The sequence below is a fragment of the Chiloscyllium plagiosum genome, chromosome 23 (assembly GCF_004010195.1).
Source record: "Chiloscyllium plagiosum isolate BGI_BamShark_2017 chromosome 23, ASM401019v2, whole genome shotgun sequence".
Classification (NCBI taxonomy): domain Eukaryota; kingdom Metazoa; phylum Chordata; class Chondrichthyes; order Orectolobiformes; family Hemiscylliidae; genus Chiloscyllium; species Chiloscyllium plagiosum.
Window position 1 is genome coordinate 27,736,671 of NC_057732.1, and position 11,241 is coordinate 27,747,911.

Below are 11,241 nucleotides of genomic sequence, written 5' to 3' on the forward strand. Positions count from 1 at the left end.
AGGAGGAGGAGTGGGGACCTAATTGAGGTATACGAGATAATCAGAGGCATAGATAGAGTCGATAGCCAGAGACTATTTCCCAGGGCAGAAATGGCTAACACGAGGGGTCATAGTTTTAAGCTGGTTGGAGAAAAATATAGAGGGGATGTCAGAGGCGGATTCTTTACAGAGTTGTGAGAGCATGGAATGTGTTGACAGCAGCAGTTGTGGAAGCAAGGTCATTGGGGACATTTAAGAGACTACTGGACATGCATTTGGTCACAGAAATTTGAGGGTGCATACTTGAGGATCAGTAGTCAGCACAACATTGTGGGCTGAAGGGCCTGTTCTGTGCTGTACTGTTCTATGTTCTATGTGAAGAGAGTGCTTGATGGTGATTCTTTTGCACTTAGTATGCTAATATTCAACTAAAGGTTAAAAAGAGTTGTTTGAGACTTGGACTAGAGATTAACTGATTGTTATTACCCAAAAAATTGTACTGAAGCACAAGTCCACATCTTTAGGGAAATAAGCACTGAAGAAATATTCTTAAATCTTCAAACTCCTAGGAAAGCTGTCAGATTATTCCACAGTTTTCAAATCTTGCTGAATAGCCGAAGCTGGTTTTCTCTTGCAATGTGCTGACATTTTTTTGTTCTCCCTAGTATATAGATCATGTAAAGTGGAATTGCTGATGGGGAGAGTTTGGGTGGCAAAGATGCTCAGTCCAAAAATAATACCGAAGTAATTCTCCCGGAATGTTTTTCAGTTGTTACAAAGAATGTAGGAAAACTTCAAGTATAAGAGTGAAAAACTTAGGGTACCTCCAATGAGTCCCAGATCAAGACCAAAATTCTCAACAAGCAATTATATTTTTCAAAGTCCCTTTGATGAAGTATTTCCACTTCAAAGAATAGGTTTGAGGGGCTGAATGACTTGCTCCTTTTGCTATCACCTGGCAGTAGTTGACATGAAGATAAAAACCCTAACATTTAGGCTGGGTAAAACCATCGCAAGTTGAACCATGTTAGCATAAATGTACTTATCAACATGTTTTTCTGTAATTGTGCTAAGGCCACCTAGGGATGGTATTGTGACAGCTATGTAAAACAGCAGATATAATTGTTAGAACTAAAGTGTATGCATTACAATTCTTATTGTGTAGTCTAAACAATGACTGGATGTCTAAATATATTATTTGTTACAGTCAGTATTTTTAATGGTATGTTCTACATGATCTTGTTAATCAAGTAATTTAATATAGTTTTCTATCATCTAGGATATACCTAAAGGATTGTATTATTGTACCACACTACAATTATCACTGTTGAACCTGATAATTATTTTCTGCTCTTTCTACAGCTGAACCCAGTCAGCAAATACCATCTGTTGTGGTAGGAGTCGTTGGAATGGGTCACATACCTGGAATTGAAAAGAACTGGAATAATCTACTAAATATTCAAGAATTGATGAGGTAATATTATCCATAACTTTTCAGAAGCAATTTTGTTTTAAATCTCTGTTGTACTGAAGCAAATTTATACTTACTGCACAGTAATAATTCACCAACTATGTTCATGTATTGCTTCTCTTTTTAACTCAAAACCTGATAGATGATTTGATGAGATGATTCTTTTCTCAAAGCAGAAATATTAATCAGGTCCATGATTGCAAAACATAAAATTCTGTTTGAAAGTTACCAATAATCAACTATTTTTTGTTCAATATATAATGAATATTTTACTGGAAAATCACATCTTGGAATTGAATACAGAAATGTTCTCAGAAAAGCTGATTTTTATTTTAAAAATGCATGTCTCTCTTGGTTTGTTGCTAATTATTAAGTTGCCCAAGGTGTTTTATGAAAAGTCCATTGGAGACCCAAATGCAGCAAGCCACATCACAAGACAGTGGTGGGGGGGACGCGGAAAACATGGAACTCAGAGCCAGCACAGACTGAATGACTGTTTACCAGGCAATGCATGTCAGTAGAGATGGTGAAATGAGTTCAAATCCACCATAACAGCTGGGAGAATTTCAATTCAATGAATAAAAATGAATGCTGCCATTCGCCAGTTTGTCGTTAAAGACCACTGGTTCCTTCACGTCATTTATATATGATTCACTCATTTGCATAAATTGTTTGAGGCATGATTAGTAAGTTTCGGATGACACAAAAATTGGCAGTAGTTAACCATGAAGAAGGTTATCTGAGCTTACAAAAGGATCTTGATCAATTGGGCCAACAGACTGAAGAATGGCAGATGGAGTTTAATTTGGATAATTGCATAAGACCATAAGACATAGGAGTGGCCCATCAAGTCCACTCCGCCATTGAATCATGGCTGATGGGCATTTTAACACCACTTCCCCGCACTCTCCCTTTATCCCTTAATTCCTTGCGAGATTAAGAATTTATCAATCTCTGCCTTGAAGACATTTAACAGGCCTCCACTGCACTCCATGACAATGAATTCCACAGGCCCACCACTTTCTGGTTGAAGAAATGTCTCCTTATTCCCTTTTTAAAATGACCCCCTCTAATTCTAAGGCTGTGCCCACAGGTCCTAGTATCCCCGCCTGACAGAAACAAATTCCCAGTGCCCACTGTTTCTATTTCTATTAGATCCCCCCGCAACCATCTAAACTGTAATGAATATGATCCTAGGATCCTCAGCTGTTCGTCAGAGGTTAGGCCTACCATTCCAGGGATCATCTGTGTGAATCTCCGCTGGACAAGCTCCAGTGCCAGTATGTCCTCCCTGAGGTGTAGGGCCCAAAACTGGACAGAATATTCTAAATGGGGCCTAACCAGAGCTTTATAAAGTCTCAGTAGCACATCGCTGGTTTTACATTCTAACCCTCTTGAATTAAACGACAACAGTCTCATTTGCTTTCTTAACCATGGACTCAGCCTGCAAGCCAATCTTTAGAGAATCATGGTCAAGCACTCCGAGATCCCTTTGTACTTTGGCTTTATGAATTTTCTCACAGTTTAGAAAATAGTCCATGTCTGTGTTCTTTTTTTCCAAAGTGCAAGACCTCGCATTTGCTCACAATGTATTGCATTTTCGTAAAATGAACAAGGGCTGGACTTGTACAATTAATGGTCGTGCCCTGGTCACTTTTGTCAAACAGAGAAACCTAGGGGTTCAGATATATAGTTTTTGAAAGTTGTGTCATGGGTAGATCAGATGTTCAAGAAGGCATTTAGTATGTTTTCTTTCATTGCTCAGACCATTGTATACAGGAGTAGGGATGTCATGTTGAGGCTGTACAGGACATTAGTAAGGCCACTTTTGGAGCACTGTGAACTGTTCTGGTTGCCCTGCTATAGGAAGGATATTATTAAATTGGAGAGGGTTCAGAAAAAAAAATTACCAGGATGTTTCCAGGACTGGAACCCTTGAGTTATAAAGAGACACTAGATTGATTGGGGCAATTTTCACTGGAGCATAGAAGGTTGAGGGGTGACCTTCCAGAGGTTTACAAAACCATGATGGGCATAGATAAGGTGAATAGCCAAGATCTTTTCCCTAGGATGGGGAAGTTCAAAACTAGGGGACATATTCTTAAGGTGAGAGAAAAAAGATTGAAAAGAGACCTGAGGGCAACTTTTTCACACTATTTTTGGACAAGTCTGTTGTCAGGTATTGTGGTGGAAAGGCAGTACTTTTCAGTTTATTTAGTATACACATCTAATAATTAGGACGAAGGCCCAATAAAATTAATTTACTGTGCCACTATAAAGAAAAGAAAATTTCTGATTTCGCCAGGGTCATCTACTAACTGTAATTCTGGTTGATCTTGTCATCCTGTGAAACAGAAGCCCATAGTCTGCCTGTCACATTTGTACTCTCTTTGTGCAATGTACAGTTTATTAAACTGTACTTCTAAAGCAGTAAAATTCTTCTCAGCTCAGTTTCGAATTTGCAGTTTGACTTTTGTGATTTTCTTTGCTTCCCCAACTAACTATTTTGTTTTTGTTTTAACAGTGTTCCACCGCCATCATTAGCTACTAGAGTGATCAAGTTTGCTGTTAAAGCAAGTCTTATGGGACTCGTTGGTTATGGCTGCTACCGTGTAGGAAAAGGGACCATTCATTTAATATTGTCAAGGCCATTTATACAGAGTTACCTCCACAAATTTACAAACTAAATATTCTAACTGAGAGCAAAACAGTCGGAAGATGACCTTTTACTTGGTGATTAAAAGAAGTGCTGAAGGCAAATATGCAGGAGATTTTCCAATGTTTGTATTAATTCTTTGAAGTCAATAACGTGAATGATACATGACATGATGGATGAACTTTAGAAGCTGCACCATCTGGGACAAGATGTAATCAGTCAGAAAATTTATCAATGCCATTCTGCGTAAAAGCACCTCCGTTCTAACTTTGAGGACTCCTGTAACATGAATGGCTTTATTTCAGTCATCAAATTAATGTATTTTTAATTCCCATCAGTTTTGGGGGTGGTGGGGAAATTAACTTTGCCAATGTGCATATTTTGAAATATTGCAATAGTAATATCTATTTTAATTTAAAACAACATTAAGAGACCCATGGTTCAACTGTTGCTTTAAAATCATGTTCAATGCCACTGAGAAAATCATGTGATTATCTCAGATCTTCTTTATAAACCATTAACGTGGACAGAACTGTTTAGTAACTTTACAGACTTTGATACAAACATTTTGTCATAATGTCCATATAGTAATAGCTGTCTGGTTTACAACACAAGTTGTTTTTAGATCTCTTAAAATATTTGTTATTTTTTTCATTAGAATCTATTCGTTCACAAACCTTTTATTTGGATAGGTGATGGAATTCTATTAAAACAAATAACTATTTAAAATTATTTATGATTCACTTGTTGAAACTAACATGCATTCACAATCGTTGTTTGCCCTTTTTTCGTAAAATATTTCAAGCATGGCTAAAATTTGATTTTTTTTCCCTTGATAATCTATACCCTTCTCCCATCTCTTAATAGGCAGTGTTAAACAGGTGTTGGGTATCTCCAGTACATTAGTTAGTTTTCCACAATTCACATAGGATGAGTTGTAATGAGTTATTTCACAATGAGGGATATTGCAGACATACCATGGCCTTGTTAAATATGTATGTTTCCACTTGAGTATGATATTGTCTAGTGCATTGAGAAACTATTTCTGCTCCTCACCAAAATCACAACCAACTTGCTGAGCCATTTGAAATTAAAAAGATACATAGCAGCAAGAAGGTATGAACTGTGCTTTTGTAGCTTCTTTGCCCCACAAACTCCCATCCCTATCCCACCCTTAGCACGTAAAGTAATGCTTACAGGATTCATCATAGCCAAAAAATGCTGCCTATGAATAGAAAGCAACAACTGTGAGGCTTGTATCTGAAGCATAAGGTTTTAGGCTTTTGTGAATTCTATCATGTTATGCCATTTCTACTCATGCTACCACATAGTCATTTGCCATTGTCACGGTCTGTAAACTTTACTTAATCTTATAGGTTACTTTAATTCAGAATTTGTATCTGTGTTAAGTGTCTATTTTCAAGTCATCAAGGAATGTAGAAAGTGTTACCTAAACAATATAAACTATGTGCACTTTTTGTGAATCTGCATTGCCTTGATAGTGCTTGCTTGACTACTTATATTCTCTATTTGTAGGACCAGTGTTACCTTCAGCAAGGAAGCATTATCCTCAGGTTAAATTCTGTAATGCAGAATGTGCAGGAAAGTGTTGAGTAAAAAGCAGTAATTTATTACTTCATATTGGGGATTTAATTGCACATTTTTCATTTTGAATAGTAGAATTGTGTGTAACATATTTGTGTATGACCATACAATTCTCAAAGAGAAAAAGGGTCAATAATTAGTTTTCTGTTGGCTTTGGGTGTTAGGGAAACAAGAAATGCATCTTGGTGCCTTCTGTAGATGGGTGTGATGAGTACTACAAAGCATCTCCATTTGTATCTCTGGTGCAACTAAGTTTTAACTTCTTAATAAAATTATCATGGAAATGGGAGGGAGTGAAAAGGTGCAATGAAAAATAATGTTTGCATCAGGAAACTGTAATGTCTCCTGCATTAAACTACCAGAGTGCTACATTTACATTTCCTCTTTATTGATTTGAATCAGTTTCAAATATCTTTACTGAAGGGAGAAACTGCATGTTAAACAGTAACATATTAGATTTGGAGCCGAATGCAATGACCGATCCAAATGTAAAATTATGGATTACAAAAGCCTTTGAGATGGTATATATAGTTAGATTTCTAATATTTTAAGTATTTTGTGATTTTAGACACCACTTATGATTATTGTCATGCTAATGGAGTGAAGCTACATTCTCTAAGCTTTTGATAGCATTTTAGAGCAAGTGGAATAGTCTTTCCTTTTTGCTTTGCTCTGGTATTACAGTAAACTTTTTATTAACTGGCACTTATGAGATCAGGTGTGTTGTCAGTTGATGAAATATTCCGGATAATCAAGAGGTATGCATAACCGCAGTAGACACTGACCAAGCAAAGCTTCGAGGCATCAATACCCCTCAAAAAAAAATCCATGTAAAAATACCACACACCTCCTAAAATAAACAAACATAAAGACACACAGTAAGTAATATAAATGTAATGCAGGGGTACATACATCACATGTATACATTTACAGCATAAAAACTCAAACATCAGAGCAGATTGCAGTAATTGAGTTATATAATTTCTGCTGGTTTAATCAACAGTGCCAGTTAAAGGAAAGTTTGCTGTGTTCAATTTTCTTAATACAATTAAACTCAGATAAATGGGATGTAATTTAAAATGGATAAATTGTCAATCCCACAAAAATGTCCTTGCTGTTCCAACTCCAGGTTCTACAGACTAAATTGTATGTTAAATGGCTGGCGACATAGCCATGCTGTGTTTTTCAATTTGTTTTCCCCATAAAGACAAAACATATCCATTGAATTCCTTCACAATTGAAATAATTTAAAATGAAATTAGATGTTTCGTAGTGCTTGTGGACTACAAATAATCACACCCTTCTGCTTTACATATAACTGCAAGGAAAATTTCCCATGGTAGTGTTTCTTAATAGAAACAGTTTGGGGTTTCCTTATTTTTGAAGCTTTTTACACACAATATACACTCTGTTTTTATTACAGTGTACTGCAATTCAGATTCACCCTGAAAACTTACAAACTCTGCCTTACATGAAAACTTGTTCAAATAAAACTATTACTGAGCATTTTTTTTTGTGATAACATGAGTTGCACACATAAGTGTGAAAGTTTGAAAGGCACGTTATTAATTTAACACAAATTTGTGTATTACCTGTCATAGTAATCTTGTAAAACAATGTTTTCCAGTTAAAAATAAATCTGCATTTTATTAAATGAAATGTAAAGATAAAATGGGTTTATTAAGACTACTTATAATCATCCTCGGTTGTGACGAAGATCAGTGGATGTAGTCCATGTACGTAATATACGTGCGAGTTAATGAAATTCAAACCATATTTGGGGAATATCCAAATCGAACAAACACATGGATACAACAGTATTTTGGCCTGCACTTTCCAGAACATAAATGCTTAACACTACCTATGAATACCATATATACTCGTGTAAAAGTCGAATTTTTAAGACTTTAAGGTTAAAGTTATGGGGTTGACTATTACATGGATACTACTTTTGAGAGGCTGAAATTCTTGCTATAATCCAAAATTCTGTATCATTAGCGGAAGTCTAATTGATCTCTAAACAAAAAAAAAATTATGGTAATTGCTGCTCCACAGTTATTCGTCGTCTTTGCAATTTCAACAATTTTCAGTTTAAATGCTGCTGTATTTCTTTTGCTTTTTCTGGAGGGCATTTTTACACAAAATGAAGAGATTTTAAAACCTCAACTGGGTATATGACTATATTCCATGAGTGTTACAAGGGAACTGAGCTCAGATGAGCTACACGCACCTGACTCTGACCTGATGCGTCTTAAAGTTTCCCACCAATTTCTTCCATTTCCCTCCGTTTTCTCTCGCCTGCAGTTGTTTTAGTTTTTCAAACTAACATTTTAAGCTTTATTTCTCATAAAAACGTTACCTGGTATTTGACTCTCATACAGTCTGACTGATTATTGTAGCTGTAACATTTATGTACAGGATATACATTGGCTCATAAATGTTGACCTGTTACCTGCAAAGAACTACGGTTGACTTTTACACGAGATATATGGAAAATTCCAGATTTTTTTGACCAAAAATAGGGGGTCAAATTTTACATGAGATCAACCTTTTCTTGAGTATGTACGATAATTGAAAATGTGGCGGTTTGATGAGGTACAGCAAATCATTGTTGAGATCTTAAGTTCTAGTGCAGCCATTCCTGTTTCTCAGACTGTTTGCTGAAATGCTTTTTGATTTTGAGGTTACATTCTCTGAAAAGGAGGCTGTTTTCAAAATTTGTACCAAAAATTGATAATTAAAGAGTGTTATCTACTGTATGATGCCTTGTTGGGCTTCAATTCAGCTTCTCAGGTACTGTATTTTCATTTTTAAAAATATCAGTGATTGCAACTTCTCCTTGGTTGGATCTTGAAATGTAAAAAGCCATGTTTTCCAGAGATCCTGCTGTGGGGTATGTTTTCTGTGTCATGTATCTCTCCTGTAATGTAGATATCAAAATTGAGCCTTTCTTCAGATTCTGTAGGATTGTGCCTTTTAACTGCAACATGTTCTGGGATATTGAAAATCATAATGAAAACACAAGTGTAGAAATAAAGTTTTACAGAGATTTTAAATGTTTGTTTTTAATTTTGTTAAATAGCCTGCATCTCACCAGATGTTTATAGAATCCTAATTCATTAAGGAAAAGTTTACAGGTTTGCTGTAAGTTTGTTTCTTGCAATTCAAGTATTCTTGTTTGCAAAATAGCCTAGATACACACAAATATACTGCATTGTCACTTGATTATTTTTGCAATTTTAAGTATTTTGATTATTTTAATTCTGGGAAGAGGGGAGATCTTTAAACAAAATTGTCACATATAAACACTGAAACCTGTCAAAAGCATTTCAGATCAACCCTAAATGTTTTGAAAACAATTCTCATAACTCCAGGCAGTTGATCACTCAGCATTGGGAAAGGTTTGGAATTTAACCTGCTAAAGTAGTGGTCTCAAAGGGATTGTGAAATTTGATGGTCTTGCTTTTAGTGATTTCAACCCTGATCTCTACAAGTTCCTAAAATTTTCTGCCTCCACCTACTTAGAAAAGCCTCATTAAAACTTATACATTCAAGCATGCATCTCATTGTCTCTCCAAACGTTCTTAACTAATGCCTGGTATCTATTTTCTTTTGTGAAGTGCTTTACGTGTGTTTGTATTTTGCATTAAAAGTAGTTTAGCAATGCAAGGTGTTGAACATCAGAGTTCTTTTACAGCTGAAAACAGATTCTGATCGTATTGCAGATCAGGAAACATATTTGATTCAGTTATTTGTTGATATTAACCTGGAAATTAGGTACAAATTCACATATCAATCGCTTAATGTCCATTGTGATTTGAAGATGCAAGCAACTGCTACTAAAGTTCTTCCAATTTTTGGAAGCATTGTTTGATGGGATATAACATTGGTCTGTGATGTGGGCAGGAGGTTATGGCAATACATTCATATTTTATGCTGATTTTATAAAGATTTCCTATTTCCTGTATGTCTAACATGCTAAAAACATCCCTAACAGCTTTAATGAGCAATGTGTTCTCTTTGGGTCACCATAATTTGCATGTGATCTGCCTGCTGGGGAAACTCAATAAAGGCTTCAAAAATATTATCACACACTCACCTGTCCTACAAGCCTTATTCAAATTCCTTCAGCCTTTATTCCACCTTTTCCAGAGAGCATAGGTGTTTTAGCACAATCAATAGTGACATACCTTACAACTACAGCATTCTTATGATTCTCAGCTTGCATCACTGCAAGCCTTATCACTAAGGGGTGGAATTCTTTCAAATCCACTCCCAATAACCCTATAAACAAATCACATTTGCTGGATGAGCAGTCAGTTTAGCAGAGCTTTGTGCCAGCAACTTACATGGTCCTGGTTGATTAAAATTCCAGAACTGAATAACACCTTGACTCATTGCATCAGTACATCAGATGTCTGGAGAAAAACGTTTGTCTCACTAGGGAAGAAATACATTCTCGTTACTGTGCAATAAGAAGTTCTACCTATTTGAAGTAACTTGGTTTGGCAACATGAGCATGGTATTGGGTTTTACCAAATGACTAAAAATGTAGAAGCTTTTGAAAGGAACAATAAGTTTTAGGCAGTTATATCCATAAAGTTTAATACTATCATCAGCTCAATAAAATGTTAACATGTTAATATTTAAAGTAAGGGCAAGTCTTTATTTTTATTTTGTTTGCATGCATACTAAATATTGTAAACTCTTCAATCATCTCATATCAGTTTACTGAAAAGAATTTCTATTATTCACTAACTTCACTGTCAGCTATAAGTAGATGAATTGAAGTTCAAATTTCATGTAAGATTTTAAGATTTATTTCACAATGAGAAAGTTGATGACGCAACTAGCTTCGTTGCATTTTTTAGTTGAATTTAATAGTACCAACTATGTTTAAAGACTCCAAAATTCTACTTTTATCGAACACTCAGGCATTTTTGTGAATTTCAGTAAGTTGTTCTTGCATAAATACTGCAAAATGCACTCCATTCACTAAATCCTTAAGTCTAAAAAATCTTCATCTGTTAAACCATAGTTCTTTTTGTTCTTCTTAAATATTTAAGAATTTGTTCACATATCTGCTTTTATCATAGAAGCCTACAGTGTGGAAACAGGCCACTTGGCCCAAGAAGTCCACACTGATCCTCCAAAGAGTATCCCACCCAGATCCATTCCCCTACCCTATAACTCTACATTTCCTATGACTAATGCACTTTACCTACACACCCCTGAACACTGGGCAATTTAGTATGGCCAATTCACTAATCTGCTCATTTTTGGACTCTGGGAGGAAAGTGGAGCAGACCAGAGGAAACCCACGCAGACATGGGGAGAATGTGCAAACTCCATACAAACAGTCACCCGAGGCTGGAATCGAATGCAGGTCCCTGGCCCTGTGCAGCAGCAGTGCTAACCACTGAGCCACCATGCAGCCCTTTATAACTAGCTCTGTGTGACTAGTACTGAATTAATGGTTTCATGGCACTTGCAAACAAACCTTAGGCTTGTTTTAGACCAAATCACAAAT

The 11,241-nt window shown here is 35.9% G+C and overlaps 1 protein-coding gene across 4 annotated transcripts in view; it reads left to right on the top strand.

Annotated features, from left to right (window-relative positions):
* Nucleotides 1-8,767, top strand: part of trabd (TraB domain containing) — a 36,968-nt gene extending 28,201 nt beyond the window's left edge. For all 4 annotated transcript variants that reach the window (XM_043713740.1, XM_043713743.1, XM_043713741.1 and 1 more), the window contains exons 10-11: nucleotides 1,342-1,453; nucleotides 3,975-8,767. In XM_043713740.1, coding sequence (XP_043569675.1) covers nucleotides 1,342-1,453; nucleotides 3,975-4,137 — 275 coding nt within the window. In that variant the 3' untranslated portion in view covers nucleotides 4,138-8,767. The remainder of the gene's footprint in view (nucleotides 1-1,341; nucleotides 1,454-3,974) is intronic.
* The last annotated feature ends 2,474 nt before the right edge of the window (nucleotides 8,768-11,241 follow it).